The following is a 20,583-nucleotide window of genomic DNA, read 5'->3' as shown; positions in this document are numbered from 1 at the left end:
ATGTATGGTATTAATATTATTAGGTACATATTTACAGTTTTACATTATGTAGAGGCTAACATATGTAAAGTTATATCTCAACTAAAAACTCAAAGATAATGAATTATCTTGATTTAAACTATAAGTGATGTCACGTAACTTCCCATACCCCCCCTCAATCCCTACAAGTCACTCTTGTACCCCTTTAATCATTATAAAACATATTAGCAATTTCTAAAATTTGTCTCCATCTAACAAATATAAATCTCTAAATGACAGACAAGGACAAAATTAAATGACTATCAAGGGCTTGTTACATTTGACAGACGTCTATGAATAACACCATAAGCCCTTTCCTCTTTTCTTACTTAATAAACAAATATCTGGGAGACCGAGCTTTGCTCGGAAAACATATAAAAACTCAAAAATGCGCGTTTTCCCAGAGATAAGACCTAGCTAGATCGATTTTTCGCCCCCGAAAATCCCCATATAGCAAATTTCATCGAAATCGTTAGACCCGTTTCCGAGATCCCCAAAATATATATACAAAAATTGCTCGTTTTAAGGTATTAGATTAGATTGATATATGTAGGTACTTCCATTGTCACGCGACGTAGATAAAATAATTATCATTTACCAAGATGGCTAGTAAACACGACAAAACAGTCGACTACGCTAACTAGAATATTTTAAATAACTTCTTTCCTTCCATGTCACATAGCAATTTTAGCCACAGTTATTTCGCGCCAACAAATGCCATATTGCATAGTATTACATATTCTTGCGAAAATTAGACAATCCGGGAAATACCGTTTTTTGTCTGTTGACCGTTAAAAAAAACGGCAAACAAAGCATTAAGTATCTAGTTAGCACGCCATTTATTAAGCATTCGTTTTTCAAACATTACACAATTGATAAACGCTGATTTTTCACCCATTTTTTTGTTGAAAATTACAATTAACTTGGTAAGTGATTCCATACGCGTGTAAAAAGTGTGTTTGGATTTGTAAAAACATTGACAGATTTTACGCAAGAATTGCTTTTAGTTTTCTTGTATGATTTTCTTTGTATTAGCCACAAAGTTCTTACGTGTCTTATGAAGTCTGTCTGCGTTTTTGTCTGTCTGTCTGTCAAAATGTCGAGAAAGTAAGAGATTTTAATGAGCAGTTTTGTTTTGTCGCGTTGCTATTTTAATTTTTTGTTGGAAATGTGTGCAAGTGATATTTTAGTGCAATTAAATACCTATTATGTTTTGCCTTAATTATATGTTTGTGTAATATTGTGCATGTAAATCACGGAAATACGAGGGGAGGTCCAAAAGCCCGCTGAATGGTGGGGATAGCGAAGGTCCCATTGTTTGTCATTGTCATAAAACTAAAATCGTTAAATTTTCAGGATTTTCGTTAGGTTATCCTATAAAGTGTCATTCAATAGAACTTGCTAACTATGCAAACAAAAGTTACTAGTAAATTGACATTCAGTGTCAATTTTAGTATGGCGGTTTGTTTACATAGTTAGCAAGTTCTATTGAATGACACTTTAGATAGGTTAGGTTAGGTTAGGTTTGTTTTATGGCAATCCTGAAAAGTCACGCGTTTCTGAACCAAATAAATTATGACTCACGAAAATGCGGGCAAACAATACATTATTACTATAACTTTTTGAGAAACAATAGAGACCCACATGTAGAGAGAGAATATGTCAGTTTGACACCGATAAGAGCCTGTACCATGAGTCACTGACAGTGTCAAAACTGACATTTACGCTATCGAGAACGTAATTTACTTTCTATACATCTCGTTTGCACTAATATGCGAGAACGAGCGAGATGTATAGAAAGTAAATTACGTTCTCGACGGCGTTTATGTCAGTGACAAAGGCCCCTATTTCACCAAGCTGATAGGTACGACAATTGTCAAAAAAATTACAGACCTTTGTTTCACCACGCCGACATTTGTCAGTGACATATGTCGAGTGACAATTGTCAAGTGACAGGTGACAGATGACAATTTCGTAAATTGTTTTGTATAGAACTTCATATAAACATGACAGGTAGTTTAGTACAATTGTCCATCTTAAATTTAATGACAATTATTTTGTGAAACAAGGGTAATGTTTACTAGTCGACATATTTGTCAATTCTTCACAAGAGATCGTTAATTGCTTTCGATGTGCCGTGTTGTCATCACTAACATGATATTGATTGAGATCCCATCTGTGTCCCGACCCCATTTAATGCAGCGTATACCTACATTATATGATGAGAGAAACCTTGGATAAGTGGACAAGAGACCTTGTAGAGTGGTGCCCTAGATATAATAAAAGAAAGAGTGGCCCACAAAAGTTTAGATGGTCGAATGATTTAACAAGAATAGGAGCTAAATGGATGCAAACAGCAAAAGAAAGAAACAAATGGAAAGCTATGGAGGAGGCCTACGTCAAAGGACGAGTTGAAGCTAAAGTTGATAAATCAAATTAATATATGTTATGTACCAGCTTCAATAATAAAGGCTAATTACAATTACAATTACAATACCTACATTATTTGTTGACAAGGCGTCAAAGCATTATTTTTTTGTTCGTTTTAAGTATTTTTTTCTGCAAATGCAAAGTCAGTGACGTCAAAGTAGGAATCTATTCGTACTTTATATATTCCCTTGTATAAGAATATCACCACTATTGCTTTCGCGGAGATTCATTTTCTAACTAACCAAAACCCTAACTTTACTGTTAGTGCCCAACTTCGCCCAAGTAAATTATTAAAAAAACAATAAGATAAAATAAGATAGTTTATTCCATAACAAATTTACAATCATGTCGGAAATTTAACTTACAATACCTATCTAAACATACCTAATTTCGCTACCGGTCCCCAACTTCGCATTATATATTTTTTTTTATTATGAAAACTATACTGAGACTTATTCCAAATCCTAAATGTTGAATTACTAAACGCCTTCATAGGCAACAAATACAATTTATAATGGAATTATGATTTAATGCTAGTTAAGAAGAATTTAAAAGCGATTTAAAGCGATTTTTATTTGTACCCTAAAGGCGAATTTAGGGTACACAGTTTTGCGAACGTTTATTTTCAATGAACTGCAACGATGATAACGGGGTTTGCTAACAACGAAAACACTACAATTGTCACCCAAGCCTGACACAGCTCCGATCTCATGTCAAGAATTACCGACAAATTGACAAATATGTCGACTTATAAAAACTACTCTTGTTTCACCAAATCATTGTCAATTGGACAATTGTAACTAAATGCCTGTCATGTTTATAAGCACTTCTATACAAAAACAGTTTACGAAGTTGTCACTTGTCACCTGTCACTTGACAATTGTCACCCGACATATGTCACTGACAAATGTCGACGTGGTGAAATTGGGGCCGGTAGCCGTAAAGGCAGTCGTGGTAAAACGCTCCCAAATAAATCTACACCTAGGTACTACAATCTTATAAGACAAAGTCCCCAGCCGCGTCTGTCTGTTTGTATGTTCGTGATAAACTCAAAAACTACTGAACAGATATTTATGCGGTTTTCACCTATCAATAGAGTGATCCTTGAGGAAGGTTTAGGTTTTTAATTTGGAAAAGATAACCCGTGCGAAGCTGAGGCGGGTCGCTATATATGCAAATAAGACTAAGAATAAAAATCAATTAATATTTCGTACATACAATGAAAGAAAGCATGCCCATCAGCAATTAAACAAACTTCCCAACTCCATTCGTAGTTCACGTATATTCATAGTGGAACCGTATTTGCGTTTCCAACAGGAAGCTACGGTAGAAACGAGGAAGGCTCGAACACGCAACCATGTTCCTCAGCTATTTTGTCAGCTATGCTATTACGATTCAAGCTATCTTCAAAATTAATCAGTCTAATCAACTGTTGAAGATATTTGCTAATAATTGGCAAGTTACGTCTTAACTTTATTCAGTCAAATTAAAGTGTAAATTTCATTCGATAGCGTGACGTGCGTTCGCGTTTGCGTTATGTCTATTTTGTGTGGGATTTTGAACAGCGCGCCAAGCGGGACGTTTTGGAAACTCAAAATCCCGTGCAGTATTAATAACACTTAACGCGGGCCTCTATTGTTTCCCAAATAGTTTTAAGTCATAAAATGTACTATTTGCCCGCTTTTCGTTAGTCATAAATTATTTGGTTCAGAAACGCGTCACTTTTCAGGATTGCCATAAAACAAAACTAACCTAACCTAACCTATCTATAGGATAACCTGACGAAAATCCTGAAATGTTAACGGTTTCAGTTTTATGACAAGTGATAATATGACAAACAATAGGGTACATTATGACCTAAAACTTTAGGGGTAACAACGGGACTCCCACTTAACACAAATGCGCGTCACGTCACGCTATCTAATGAAATTTATACTAGAACCCGTACCATGAGTCATTGACAGTGTCAAAACTGACATAAACGCTTCCGAGAACGTAATTTACTTTCTATACATCTCGCTTGCACTAATATGCGAGTACGAGCGAGATGCACAGAAAGTAAATTACGAGAAAGGAAATGACGTTTAAGTCAGTGCCAAACTGGTGGTAGTGGTATAGGGGTACTGATTCGTTACTTTTCATACTGACTCTACATAATTTGTGTACCTAATTACAATGAAGAAATTAATACTTCAAACTAAATATTAATCTTCATCTATATGTCAACTTTACGGCCATAATATTAGCAAATGTATATTAACTATAATAACATAATAGACGAACACATCCGTCGAAAAGGTCGGGTTTAAATACGCGGTCAAACGCATTACTTCTCTTTTGTGCGTTGGGTAACGCGGCCTTAATGATAATAATGATGGCATATAAATGTTAATCGTATTGTATTTTGTGTAACGATATTGAGAATTGAATTCATTCAAGAAATCTGTGAAATTCTTATAGTGATTTTTAGGGTTCCGTATCCAAAGGGTAAAAACGGGACCCTATTACTAAGACTCCGCTGTCCGTCCGTCCGTCCGGCCGTCTGTCCGTCCGGCCGTCCGTCTGTCACCAGGCTGTATCTCACGAACCGTGATAGCTAGACAGTTGAAATTTTCACAGATGATGTATTTCTGTTGCCGCTATAACAACAAATACTGAAAAGAGAATAAAATAAAGATTTAAGTGGGGCTCCCATACAACAAATGTGATTTTTGACCGAAGTTAAGCAACGTCGGGCGGGGTCAGTACTTGGATGGGTGACCGTTTTTTTGCTTGTTTTTTTTTGCTATTTTTTGTTGATGGTGCGGAACCCTCCGTGCGCGAGTCCGACTCGCACTTGGCCGGTTATTTTGTTTTTAAGCCCCTATGAAAAAAACGTTAAAAGTTTAACGTGTAAGTAACTTTTATGAGTAAATTGGTTTTATGACTTAAATGAGTAAGAGGTTGTGTATTTACCAACATACAATGAAAGCTAGTTTTGAAACAAAACGCCCGAGTTTAATCTCGACTACAATTTGGCGTCATTATGCGCAAACGCAACTCTGTGGGAGCCTTGTGAAACGACTTGAAACTTAGATGAGAATCTTCGTTGTGAAAAACATATGGTTAACAATCGTATAGATAGGATAGGTATCGTAGGCAGTATCATAATTCTAATATGCTCGTAAATGTATTTGATATAATTTTTGGGGGCGCTCCACAAAAAAAGATCTATGCCAGCTTATGACAGCTAAACTGCAGAAATCTGTATTATACCTTATAAGACATGGCAGCCTGGTGGCCTAGCGGTAAGAGCGTGCGACTTGCAATCCGGAGGTTGCGGGTTCAAACCCCAGCTCGTACCAATGAGTTTTCGGAATTTATGTACGAAATATCATTTGATATTTACCAGTTGCTTTTCGGTGAAGGAAAACATCGTGAGGAAACCGGACTAATCCCAAGCCTAGTTTACCGTCTGAGTTGGAAGGTCAGATGGCAGTCGCTTTCGTAAAAACTAGCGGACCCCAGAAATAACGCAAAGAAAATGAGATGAGATGAAGGAGCGTGCATAAACTATATGGGTAATATGGGGCAGCATAGAAACCGTCAGATTTGTGACGCGAGGCGTGAATGTGAATATATGTTTTTTCTACTCCAGCACTTGTGTCAATTAAATGACTGACAGTGATATCTAAAGCAATGTCATTTGAATGCTTTGTCTATAGGCTCATAAGATGACTGCAAGCAGTCATCTTATGAGTATAATACAACTGCTTTATTTTTTTTAAAGATACAAGTTCCGATCATCTTGATTGAAAGAGGTATGTTTTCATTTACAATAATAACTCTTTTTTTTTTAAATAATAACTCTTTTTTTTTTAAATAATAACTCAATTTTTTTTAAATAATAACTCTTTTTTTTTAATAATAACTCTTTTTTTTAATAATAACTCTTTTTTAATAATAACTTTTTTTTTTTTCTTTTTTTTTTTTTTTTTTGCTGAAGCTGTCATAGAAAAAGTAATGTATGCAACAGCTCATAATTGGTTCTTAAAATTCTCGGGTCTTTTTTTACAAAACTCGACTACGTCTCGTTTTGTAACTTCGACCCTTGAATTTTAAGAACCCTTATTATATCACTGTTGCATAAACTACTATAGTATACATAAATGACATTTATTTCATTAATTTCAAATGCCCTAATCCTGTCGAAAGTCTACCTGCAATCTGCGTATCATCTTACCATTACCAAACACCAGCATACCTAATTTCACAAACAAGGAAACTAATATAAAGCCACAATGGCGACATGTGTCGACACAGATATATTGTGGTTAAGGTTTAAACAGTTAATTGTTACTTTGTCTTGGTTTGGTTTATAGCATTATCATCATCATAATTTAACCTCCAGTCCCGCTGATGAGCATAGGCCTCTCTTCGTGTATACCACTTATCCCGGTCCTGGCGACCTAGCCAAGGTGACAATCGCTATCGCTTCGCCATCGAATCGCTTTGTGTCTCTCTATCGCTCTTCCATATTAGTGCGACAGTGACAGTTGCGTTTCGATCGCTACGGAGCGTAAGCGATTGGCATGTTGGCTACGAGGCCTGTAGAGCTAAGATGGCCGGCTCTTTAACATTTGTCACCATGGCACTCACGTTCTAACAAATATGTAAGTGCGAAAGTCCATTTCCATTTATAAGCAAGTTAAACTATTAATAAAGCGCAAATTTAAATGGTTTTTAACAAGCTTTATATACCTGATGTCGACCTGTATGTAACTATGTAATGGAATCTTGCAAGTTAAATTTGATCTACTTCCCGTTTCCGATTGAGCTGAAATTTTGCATACACATGTAAGTCGGGTGACAATGCAATATTATGGTACCATCGAGCTGATCTGATGATGGAGACAGGAGGTGGCCATAGGAACTCTGTGATAAAACAACGCAACCTAACTGTGTTTGGGGTTTTTAGAATTGTCTGGATGAGTACCTATTTAGTTGTCTGTCGTAAGAAAAGTACAGTCAGCGATAAAAGCTTGTATCAAAAATGGAATTTTTGCCAAAAACTTATTGTTAACGCACAGGTTCTACGTTATTAAAATGTGTCGTGCCTGTAAAGAAAATTAAGGATTTTTTAAGACATTGGTCAAATTTTTTAAGTCTTTACAAAAACCACTTTTTGCTCTTTATTAATTACGCACGGTCTAAATCGTGTTTTGATAATTATCATTATTATTTTATCTCACTAAATAAACCAAGGAACCCCAATGAACAAATCAACACTTCCCATCAAGGGCCCGTGGGAAGTAGCGACAGAAACGCAAGCACAATGCAATTATTATATTTTATGTTATGATTTAGAGATAGGTGAGTTCTCACAAATCACACAATTTGGCAATGTGTTAATTTTGTGTCAATGTCATTCTATTTAGGGGCCCTATTTTTATGTGACTATGGCGATGATTAAAAAATGATGAAATAATAATCATTTATTTACAAACAAGATATATACAGTGGTATTACTAAAAGAAATTAAAAACTAGCTTAAATCTAAAATAGGCCCTTGAGGTATTGTACCAAGGATGCTGGCGACATTTCCTCGCTGTATCGCAATGCTGAATACGTTGTGCGAGGTAGCCGCCAGCTCTTCGGTCACCAGTTACGTCAACCAGACGCTTCGCGATTTCTGCGAACAATTTATGTGCGTTGGGACTGGGACCCCATGGACCTAAATTATGTTATGATTTTAACCATCTATGTAGTATTACTAGTATGTACCTAAGTTTCTGTCGTGTGTATCACGGTAGCATCGAAAATGCTAAACCTATGTTGATGAATGAGGTATCATTTGTTTTTTGGCGAAATAGTTAGATAACCTGGGGACCGATTTTTGAAATTCGACCCCTCGATTTCGTGTATTTCTTTCAATAATATCTCTACTAATAAGCATTTAAATTCTACTAAAAGAATTGAAAACGAGTGGTCAATACCAATAGATTCCCAATTTCTATCCACGTATTTCAAAAATCAGCATTTCGCGTTTTCCACCGATTTTCGAGTGCCGAAATCGAGCGATCGAAATTCAAAAATCGGCCCCCTGACCCTAATAGTCAAATAGCTTGTGGCTTTCCGTGGCATCTGTCATATACCTGTACATTTTTCTGTTCATTTCACGTTTGCCGATGTATGATTGTCATCTTGGATTGTCATCAAGCCCCCTGGAATATCAAAAAGCCGCTCTAAAATCGGTTCATCCTTTGGGAGCTATGATGCTACATACCAACGTATATACTGACAACGTTGTGACGCCTTTCTTTTTGCGTCGAGGGTTAAAACAATAGGATGTAGTATATTTATACATAGTCGTCTTCGTTCTAAATGAAATACCTACCTAACTATTCAGTGCCTTAAATATGATTATTTAACCTTTTAACCGCCATAGAATACGTCATCGAGCGTGCTCGTGTCGACGACGAAGTTTTGTCTTATATATCAGACAGCGGCGAAATGAGCCCGATTTTGTATATCTTAATATATATCAGTCTACGGCGGTTAAAAGGTTAAGGCACATAAGGTCACAATTTTACGAGTACCTACGCATCACGCGCGCGATTGATTGACGAGTTCGCATTACGCGCGCTATTGGTCGCAACTAGTCGCGTTAAACTGCACAATTGGCTGGAATTCGTGGGTAGCACCGCGGAACTAGTACGATGTTTAGTGCCCCATTAGCCCGTCCTTAGATATTATACGTCAATGGTATTACACCATCTTCTTGCTCTTCTTGAAAATAATGAGTGTTAATATGCCTTCGAAACGCAGCATTTGTTATACTTTTATTGCAAGGTCATGTCTGCATTTAGTAATATAAGTACTTACAAGTAATCCGATTTATCAGTACACTTAAGTACCTACCGAGTTTTGAATCAGAAAATTAAATTAAGCGCAAAAGCTTAAGTTAAAGATTATTTATATTTATTCTATATATTTCTACATGTAAATTAGAGTTCCCTATTTTACCCCTGTCTCGATTCCTAAAATGATAAAAATTAAAAAAAAACACTATATTTCAAATTATTTAAGAACTATGGTAGTCATGCCTACCTACAGACACATTGTGTACCTATGTCATGTATGTCACCGTAAAATTGTAAACACTCGTTATAGATCTCGCTAATTAAATTATAAACTGACGGTAGGGAGATTAAAAACTAACCTAACCTAACCTAAAGTGTCATTCTATGGAACTTGCTAACTATGTATCTAAACAAACCACCATATTAAAATTGTCACTGAATGCCAATTTACTAGTGACTTTTGTTTACATAGTTAGCAAGTTCCATAAAATGACACTTTACGTTAGATTGTAAACTAACGGGTTCACAATCTTACGGTGTCATATACATAGTACAAAAGCAATATTGTATTTAAATATTCCTTGTTGTTATGCCTTGTACCATGACCCAAACTTAGCAAAGTATTTCACAAACTATTTTTTTAATTATTGTTTTAAAAGAATTGATTATTTATATATGTTCTGCTGTCCGTACGTTTCCCACAAAGGAAACAAACGATCGTTGCGCTGCATGGCCAGTTTTTGCTGACGCATTTATCGGTTTCTTGTCCGTCTGTATGTCATACTCATAGTTGATTCAATGGCAATACATTATAGTCTGTATATAAGACAAATCAGATGAAATATGATGTTTGTGGGTAGTAAGAGATCAACTATAGTTGGTCAAACCAATTTGTCAGTAAATAAGAACAAAACAAACTATACTCATCCTTTTCTTTTGGGTGCTAGTACTAGTGTAAGACAAAGATAGTATGATTCTCTCTATGTTTGAAATGAGACAGTCCTTTGACAAACTATAGGTACCATTGTATTTGTGAAAATTATTTTAAATACATACTTACATGACATACAAAAAATTGTACAGTAAAAGTACCTACCCCGTTTTTTGAAAATTATATTTTTTCTAACCTCATAAGTAGTGGTAATTATCTTTTTCTACCGAAATGCTAGGGTATGATATGATATCTAATAGTGCGGTAAAGTGTCATTCTATGGAACTTGCTAACTATGTAAACAGACCGCCATATTGAAATTGTCTCTCATCATGAATTTACTAGTGACTTTTTTTCACACAGTTAGCAAGTTCCATAGAATGACACTTTACAGAAATATATAAACGACACCAACGACACAAAAAAATAGTGCATTGTTACTCGGATTTAAATTTCGAGGAAAAAAGTTACATAACATGTTGGGAAACACCACTTTAAAGAAATAAGTGTTTTTTAGGCACTATTAAAAATTGCGGGTAACTCATAACATGCGAAGATTACTAAATCAATATTTGATACGAGAAAGCCACAAAATTCGTAGTCAATTCAGGAAGAAAATTAGTAATTGCGACTGACGATTGATAATTGCCATTAGTAGTTAGTATTTCATTTGCAGAAATAATACAAATATGCATTTAATGAAATGTATCGATTACATTCTTACATTAATATTCTCAATTGTGTCGAAACACGCATGTACATTCTACAGTAATAATAGGGAATATTACGCCAAACTCTGCGTAGGGGGCGCCACTACCACATCACTCACAATCTGAGCCACAGAATAAGTAATAGTACTACCGTACAGAAAGTACACTTCCTACAAAACCGAAGTTTGACAGCGATTCAGGGTCGAATCATGATATCCCTTTCTAAGTTATGGCACTATCCCTTTCGGCTATGTAGGGTTGTCAAAATTCAAGTCATTATCTTATCTGTGGTCGTGCACCCAAAGGGACGTCAGTGTTGTGTTAACCCTAATAATTGCTCGGAGCAATGCTGAGCCGAACGGAGCCGAGTTTGCCCGAAGTCAGGAGTGTCTCCCCACTGTCTGAGGGTCTACCGTAAACGAGAGAGTTGAAATTTCTTTATCTAACTTCTCTATCATTCTTGCATATTCGAGCGATAAAGAGGCAGATAGCTATGTTTCGATTTTCGCAAGTGCCTCAACTCGTTTCCTCCACTCGATGGTGGATGCCTCGACTCGGACTGCTGTTTGTAGGCTACATGACTAATTTTCATTTATGGTATCAATCGATCGGGTTTGTTTTTAGGATCAAATGTCTATATGAGACCGATTGCATTAAAGCAACACAAAAGTCAGAAATTATAGTCAAAGTCCGACAGTCGCACTTCACTCGCGAAACGCCCCTCACAAAAGGATAAGTGAACCTGACGTCAAGGTCACTGAGATCCCATCTTGTAGTATGGACAAAACAAGAAAATTGCGTTTTTGTCCGTGAAATATTGCGTTTATGTATATAGTTGCTATACAATATTTTTTTGGATAAAGTGTGAGGAATCGATCCTTACTTATTTCGTTTTTGAAAGTTAGAAATAAACTTAAATTTTGAAACTTTCAGGTGCTGTATTTTTGTATTCTTTCCATATATATTTTTAATATCCACAATATTGTGATAAATTGCTTATTTGCTATCTATTTTACTAGATTTTGTTATAAAATTCAACATGTGTCATAATCCCTATTATGGTGTTCCGTGGGTCTCATTCAGTTTCGTGGGTCCCAACATTGTTTTATCGAAATTTAATTAAAACAACTTCCTTAACTAATCAGGTCAAATCACATAGCAATTCATTCCTTCAATAAATCGTTAAGTTCAATATGTTCATAAAATTCCCAACTTAATGTTACCACCCTAATAACCAAATGATATCCTTAACCCACTCTAATAAGATTTATTTTGGCTTGGAATTTGATTTCCCAAGCGCAATATCAATGAAGTAAATAGCAATATAATTCTGCGGCTCTTGAAATTGACAAGAAGTTTTAACACAACGGGATAAAGCCAGAATTGGCTTGAGTTTTAATTTCTGAATGGAATAGGTATAATTAGTGTAATTAGTATTGTGCAGTTTTTGATCGAATGTAACTTTGTATTCGATATAATTATCGTGCAACGTTATGTGACCACGTTTTTGTCTATTATCGATTGGTCGGACTTCGATTTAAGTACCTTGTGTTTCCTACTATGTACCTATATTTCCAATTATGCAACCTGCGTAACAATATAAGGTAGATCTGGATAAGTGTGGTTGCGGGGTGAGTGTGGCTGGCCATTGGGAGATTTGCCACTAAACGTAAGATACGAGTAGCAAGTAACGGCTAAAATACCCCGAAAAATTATGACCAAAAATAATTGTACCGCGTCGTGTTCTTACTTATGTAAGAGCAGGCGTGGCTCACTCCGCGATTCGCTACAAGAACATGCGGCCCACACCACTTTTGGTGTCTAGCCATAGTTAAGTAGTTGCCGCGCACCGCTACGGAACGGTTGCCTGCTCGCGCTTGCACCACCTAGCGGTCATGTCTGTTGTAATAGACGCTTTGTTACGGAGTGAATCTTCTGTACCTAGTACTATTATTTATTCTGTGGTAAGAGCGAATAATTAATGTTACATTTTATTTGTTTCCAGGTATTCTAAGTTCGTCACAAGATGTCCCCTCTCAGGTTATGCGGAGTCCGGCTCCACTCCGTCGGAGTGTTGGCTGTGTTAATGTACATCCTAGACACGTCTTTGGCTGTAAGTACTAAGTACTAGTTCTTAACTTTCAAACGCTTTCCGACCAACTGGATCAGTCTGAAAATCAGGGCTGGATAATACCACCAATCTAGCAAAACCTGAGACTGGTACCCATTGTCTATGTACTAAAAGAAAAAATTGTTAATATTATGCTGGTTTGTAGGTACGTGAATGTTAGTCAATAGTCAATACTGTACTTAGACTGTAAGTTTTCGTTTTTTTGGCAATATTTTTGAAGTAAAAACTTCTTTAGCGGCGCTGTGCACTTTTTGAGGTGGGGAAAAAATATTAAACTCGCGACAGATCACGTGACCTGATCGAACAATGTCATTGAGTTTTTCTTCTTTATTGATTTAAATACCATCTAGTGAGTTTCCCTCTAAATGGTATTAATATAACTCGAGTACTAACAGTGATGTGCTTAGGGGTTTCAAGTAACGGTTGACATCTGAACGTCATCTAAGGCTGCTTTCCCACTCAGTCGTAACGACAGATAGTTAAACGTGGCTTGTATATTTAAACCATAGAGAAATATAAATAAAGAAAGAGTGATAACTTCATACACCAGTTTTCTTACCAAACGCAAGTTATTTCGTAGTCGACATCTAACGTCAAGTAGCGGAACCACCACTCTTTCTTTACTTATATTTCTCTATGATTTAAACGAAGGTATTCACATATATGACGGTACGATTATTGTCGTTCCGAGATAGTGAGAACGCGGCCTACCTATATAGAAAAGTGCGAGCAATGATACACTGAATGAAAAAAAAATACAGTTGGCAAAATGCCTGTTTAAAAAACCGTGACAAAATTAAATTTCTTAAAAAAAATATGGTTGTCTGGTAAGTCGCTTTACGGACGATAATTTTACGTGATAACGTAAAAAAAAAAAGAAAAATTCCATACTTTTATACGTTACCATGGAGATCTGTCTACAACGTTACCATGGAGATCTGTCCACAACGTGACACTTTTTCGTGCATGCTACCGGTGTTCATCGATTTATAAGACGTTATCACGTCATTAATGTAAATTTCTGCAACTAAACGTAAATTACGATCGCAATTACTTATCCTAGATTCTAATCATAACACTAGGATAACCAGTCATCCTAATAACTGTTTAATTATCCATTTGAATAATCCGATTCTCTTATTATCTGATAATTATCTGGTTATGATTATAGGTAAATTGCTGATGGATGTGGGAAGCGATTGTTTGCGGTAATTTTTAGTTTTTTCGAGTAGGTTTGTAATTCATGTCATGGGCATTGTGATAATTAGTTTTTATCTTTGTTTTATTTGTTGTTTATGTGATAGTAATGCGATGAAATGGTAGTATGATTATGATTTTTGCTACGTTTATGATCTTGACACCGCTATAATATGCTGTAATTCCTTAATACCTAATATTTTATTTATTTATTTATTAGGTTCGCCAACAGGTGCAATACAAAAAATACTTATACACATACTTAACAAGTTATAAAATAATATTGCTAGAGTATTCACCCAATTACAGGCAAACACGGCATGTACCTATCTTACAAAAAAAAACGCGTCTCGTGTTTTTTTGGATATAAATCTGCCTTTTTATTTACCATAATTATTGGCTTTTTTTGAAATATGCAATAAAACAGCGGGTATAACTCTTTGGTATCAAACATTTCGGTGCGTCACGTACATAGAGGTAGTAATCGAAAAAAAAATGCATATGAAAACGTGAGGTTCCCGAAATAACATTTTGGGACGTTCCGTACCTCAAAAGTAAAATTGAAACTGTCTGATCACGTTATCCTTTTGTTTATTCTGATTGACAATAATGATGAGTCACTAAAAGTGTCTGAAAATTCTCTAAACAGTTTCTAATTCACATGTTACAATGAATTATAATTGTATTTCAACAGCAAGACGACCAAGGCTTCGTCCAAAACGAAGACTACCCGTCCGGTGTATACAACGAAGTGCCCAAAAACTTGCTCTTCACGTGCGATGACAAGCTGCCCGGGTACTACGCGGATCCGCAAACTAATTGCCAGGTAACTAGTGAAAATTAACGCCTGATACTTTTATCGAGGCAAATACTGCGAACTGTCGAATTTAAACTGTCTTGAGTCATACTAATATTAAGTCGTAATAGTGCATAGTATTTTCAAGCACTAACATTGTATGAGCACTGTGCACTTTCAGAGTTATGTAGAAAAAACATAGCGCCTGTGAGTTTCTTAATAGCAATGACATTGAGATCGTAAACGTGTAGTTTTGTTTTTGTTTTGTGTATTTTTTATTGGAAATGTCCAAAGTACATGATGGGGAATACTCGTATATTGCGAGTAAAGTTAGACGCATTCGATCATTTGTGTTGAAACATTGATCACGAAGGAAAGGAAGATAAATTTGACAGTAAAAGTTTTTTTTATGGATCAATGTACCATCTCGCTCCGCGATTGTTGCACCATTTAGGGTCCTAGATAAATTGGTTGTTCAATACTTACGCTATAGAATTTCCAATTTAGCCAGAATCCTAAAGCATAAAAATCCCGTGTGGTGACTGTACATTAGTACCTAGGCTCTAGCTATCCAAAAAAGGCTGTCTGTTAATACACATACATGTAATTGTCAGGTATGGCACTGGTGCGTGCCAAGCATCGGTGGCAATCTGCAATACTCGTTCGTCTGCGCGCCTGGCACTGTGTTCAACCAGCGGCTAAGGGTGTGCGACTGGGACTACAAGGTAAGATAAGATAAGATAATATTTTATCGTCAAAGTTCAGGTAAGGTGTTTTATAAACAAACCCCGTTATCTATGTTGCAGAACATTCAAAACATATTTAAATTCACCTTTAGTACATAGGTATAACTTCGCCTTAACTAGCATTAAATCATGATAACTTGTATCATGGGCGTTTAGTACTTGATTAAAATTAAGGATTTGGAATAGTGTTAGTATATTTTTTATAATAAAAACAATATTAGGCGAAGTTGGGGTATTTTCTATTATTTACTTTAAAACATATTTTACTTACTTATTGTGAATTTATAAATATCTCTTTATTATTGTTTTATTTTACTTGGACGAAGTCGTTGAGCTTCAACGATGGACTTAAGGTTCGCTACGGTAGATTAGATACCTAGTTTAGCCAATCCTTATTTTCAGTAAAATTTTGATAATGGGGCCTTTTCAATACTTTTAGCAGCTGTATATAAAAATAAAACGGATAAAACCATCCAGAATTCGCAAATGTGCACTTTTACGACTGCTGTCGGACTCAACTCCGTCAAACTTTTCATACATTTAGAATGGCTTGACGGAGTTTAGACGAAGGCATAAATCTGAAAAATGACCCTTTTACAAATACAAATGCATTTATTTCATTACTTTTTACTTCAGTTCTTAGGTATAATATAAGGGTTAGGTAGGTAATTAGTCCATCTTAGGTATGTGGAGTAAGTAGGTAAGTATTTATCTAAACATTGTGCAACAAATTGTGTAAGTAATGAAAAAGGTGCGGGTACAGCTTGCTGAATTTAAACCCGCCCTTGGTCAGCTAATTGGAATGGTATTAAAATTAAATAATTTTTAAATTATGAAATTCACAATAAAAAGCCAGAACATTAGTATGTAACAATAGTTTCCTTACGGGGTACTTAATACCTATACGATTAGAAAAGACGTCCGGAAAATAAACTATACTATATTTTGACAAAATAATTCCATTAACTATTTAATATTCCAATTTGTTTATTGACATTATAATCCTGAATTAATTTATGTGACTATGTAGATGCTATTTTATTAAATAATTGGTAACTTTAAATGATTATATTATATAACCTGATAGAATCGTATAAAGTCCTATATAACTGTAAATATAAGTACCTACTATTGTGTGCCCTTACAGGGTGTCATGAACTGGCCTCTTAAATTGTAACACCTTATTATGTACATGACAATGCAATATTGAATAAATTACTAAAATGACTAAATGACTACAGGAACAGTATAGCATATGTTTCGTGTGGTTAGTATTTACCTAAAAGTTAACTTTATGAACGCATCCCTCACGGGGCTCGTCACGTGTATATTCTCAAACTTTTTTTGATTATTCATGTACCACTTTTAACTTATAAAATTAACATTTTTCAGACGGATTGCCCGAACTCGCAGAGTTACTACGGCATCAACGAGGATCTATACAAGGACGAAACTGGGAACTACATTAACGGGAAAAAGTAGATACATATTTTATAAGGGTGTCCGCTAGATGGCGCGGGTGCACGGAGCGGGCGTCCGCTAGATGGCGCGGGCGCACACTGTATAGCAGCCGTATTTAAACAATAAGATACTTCAAATATTAGATATTGAAACGATATGGATCGGATATGTCAGTGTCAAACAAGTGTCAAAAGTCACGTTTATTCAAACAAAAACGTCACTTTTGACACTGATATATCCGATCCATATCGTTTCAATATCTAATATTTGACGTATGTATCTTATTGTTCGAATACGGCTGTAGGTAAAATCCGCCGCTCGCGTCCGCGGCCCCATAGACAACATGCCAATCGCTAACGCTACGTAGCGAACGATACGCAACTGTCACTGTCGCACTAATATGGAAGAGTGATAGAGAGATACAAATCGATTCGATGGCGAAGCGCAAGCGATTGTCACCTTGGCTAGGCCGCCTGCTACCCCTAGTATAAATTTAATTCGATAGCGTGACGTGACGTACCGGACGTACGCGTTTGTGTAAGTGTCATTTTGTATGGGATTTTGAGTTTCCAAAACGTCGCGCTTGGCGCGCTGTTCAAATTCCCATACAAAAATAGACACAAAGCTAACGCGAACGCTCGTCGCGACATCGAATTAAATTTACACTAGGGGTTCAGTTAGCGTTGCTTTTTCGTTAACCCGCTCACCCGCTCCGTGCAATCCAGCCATCTAGCGGACGCCCTAAACTAATCCCTATTCATTATTTGATCTATTTCCAATGTTCCTGTACAAAACACTTTTTTTCTCAAAACTCTTTTTAAATTAAAAATGTCAGGATTTTTTGTACTTATCAAAAATTAACTTTCCGACACGTCACACATAAGTAAGAAGTTAACGCAAAAATGTGACAATCTGGAAAAAAAAAATGGAACTGTTTTTTGCCCTAATGATTTTATGTTAAAATGCAAAATAATAGACAATTCTTATCTATTCCTACACTGTTTCAATAAAAAAGACACGTCAAGTTTATTTACCTTTTATCAAATGCAAAAAAAAAACGAACTATAGGGGGTAATCTTACTTACTGTGATTACAGTTCAAAAATATAATATATCATGTTACAAAATAAATAATAATACAAAAAAGTATAAAGTTACCTAATTTAAGTGTTACTTTAATAGAAACTAGTTTTATACCAGAAAGTTACCATGAATGTATCGAATTTATAGGAATATAATAACTAATTATTGTTTAATGTTTATAAATATAAAATGTATCTGATTTGACCGATTAATCTGATCTCCAATCAATTGAATTATTTCTCTTTTGACGGAATGTCTTCTATTTAGTCATATTAATATATTAATATGTATTTCTAATATTTTAGCTTAATATCAAGTTAGGCACAAATACCTAACTATTTAGTTTCAGATTATGAATTAAAATTGTCATGAATTAATATACACGTATATTACTGCATGCTTTTACTACTTTCAAACACTATCTTATCTTAAATTCTATAATTCAATTTACTATCTATTGATTTGTCTTTCAACATTTCGATCTAATCTTACATTAATACATGTTTTAGTATAGAACTTGAACTTGAACTTTAATATAGTTGTATATGTATAGAACTTAAACCAACGCTTTATTGTTAATTTAAATCTAACATCAAACAAATTTTTATCAAGCAGTCGCGTCTGCGAACGATACGACAAAGGTTTATTATGTATTAAAAGATAAATGGAAAAAAAATCACTGCTTCGGGCAAGACTCGAACTTTCGACTTTAAGAAACACCGATTGCTCTTAACCAATTCAGCTACCGAAGCATACCAGAAGCCATTTTACTTTTTCCGTTTTTCCTTCGATATAATAATCTAACAAATGAGCCTTGATAACTTATAGTCTGCCAAGCCCATTTTGTAGAAAAAGTTAGCCAATTAGAAAAATGCAGGCACGTTGTGTGGAGTTGTCGACATCTCATACAGATTGACATTTCATGCCTTTTTCTATTGACAAAATTAGTTTGCCAGAGTATTTATTATATATATTCCGCTTTTATATATTTGGGAGTTTACAGAAAAAATGGTACCTTTTACTTTTTTCGAAAAACCATCAACTTTTCGGATATTTAGACTCAGAATCACGAGTACTATTAAATGAGACAAAGAAAAAAGTGTCTCAATTTTTCATACAAATTTTGGGTGTCAGTTTTGTAACGGTTCATACAAAATGTGAAAATGCGTTACAAAACTGTCATTTTTTGGGACACATTTTTTCTTTTTAATCGATAGCCCTCGTGATTCTGAGTAGAAATAACCTAAAAGTTGATGGATTTTCGAAAAAAAGTAAATTGGACACTTTTAAGTGAAAATGCCCATTTACTAACAATACTAACATATTAACAAATTTCAGGGGCAATTCATACAATAACAACTATGACAGACGGAGATTCTCAGCCAGACGAAAACGACATGACTACATGCTGCAGAATACGATGAGAAAGAGGCATTAATTATTTAATAACATTAAATACAGAAACACTACAAATTCACAGACATGAGACAAATTTTGTTGGTTTTGACATATGTCAAAAATGGGTCTCTATTGTTTCCCAAAAATATTAAGTCATAATGTATTGTTTGCCCGTATTTTCGTTAGTCATAATTAATTTGGTTCAGAAACGCGTCACTTTTGAGGATTGTCACAACACAAACCTAACCTAACTTATAGGATAACCTTATGAAAATCCTGAAAAACGGTTTCAGTTTTATGACAAATGAAAATATGACAAACAATGCATTATGACTTAAAACTTTATGGGAAACAAAGGGACCCCGTAAAAAACTGTTCCTTGTTCGTTGTTACTCTGCAATATGTTTGTAATTAACAAGTTACGAGTACAAAAACTTTCGTTATATGCAATGATCGGAATAGGTAGTGCCATTTGGGGTGAATGACCTCAAACATTGTACTTAACATGGATAAGACTCCGGATTCCAAGACTCTTATTTTTAGGGTTCCGTACCTCAAAAGGAAAAAACGGAACTCTAATAGGATCACTCGTGCGTCTGTCTGTCCGTCCGTCTGTCACAGCCTATTTTCTCCGAAACTACTGGACCAATTAAGTTGAAATTTGCCACACATATGTAAGTTTGTGACCCAAAAATGGACGTGTAACGTAAATAAATGAATTTTAAATATGGATGCCATTTTTGGGGGTAAATGAGAAAATTCAAAAATAAAGTTTTTCAAACTTATTCTAGAAAATAGCCAAAAAATGACCATTCACCCCTTGGAACGCGAGTCCGACTCG

The 20,583-nt window shown here is 35.3% G+C and overlaps 1 protein-coding gene across 1 annotated transcript in view; it reads left to right on the top strand.

Moving 5' to 3' along the window:
• Positions 1–17,310, top strand: part of LOC134659251 (U-scoloptoxin(01)-Cw1a-like) — a 187,458-nt gene extending 170,148 nt beyond the window's left edge. The window contains exons 2-5 of the mRNA XM_063514894.1: positions 12,939–13,044; positions 14,954–15,085; positions 15,670–15,780; positions 17,194–17,310. Of these exons, the coding sequence (XP_063370964.1) occupies positions 12,958–13,044; positions 14,954–15,085; positions 15,670–15,780; positions 17,194–17,283 (420 nt within the window). The 5' untranslated portion in view covers positions 12,939–12,957 and the 3' untranslated portion in view covers positions 17,284–17,310. The remainder of the gene's footprint in view (positions 1–12,938; positions 13,045–14,953; positions 15,086–15,669; positions 15,781–17,193) is intronic.
• The last annotated feature ends 3,273 nt before the right edge of the window (positions 17,311–20,583 follow it).

Source organism: Cydia amplana, chromosome 24, assembly GCF_948474715.1.
Source record: "Cydia amplana chromosome 24, ilCydAmpl1.1, whole genome shotgun sequence".
NCBI lineage: Eukaryota > Metazoa > Arthropoda > Insecta > Lepidoptera > Tortricidae > Cydia > Cydia amplana.
The sequence above is the reverse complement of the archived record's forward strand: the minus strand, read 5'-3'. Positions and strand labels throughout refer to the sequence as shown.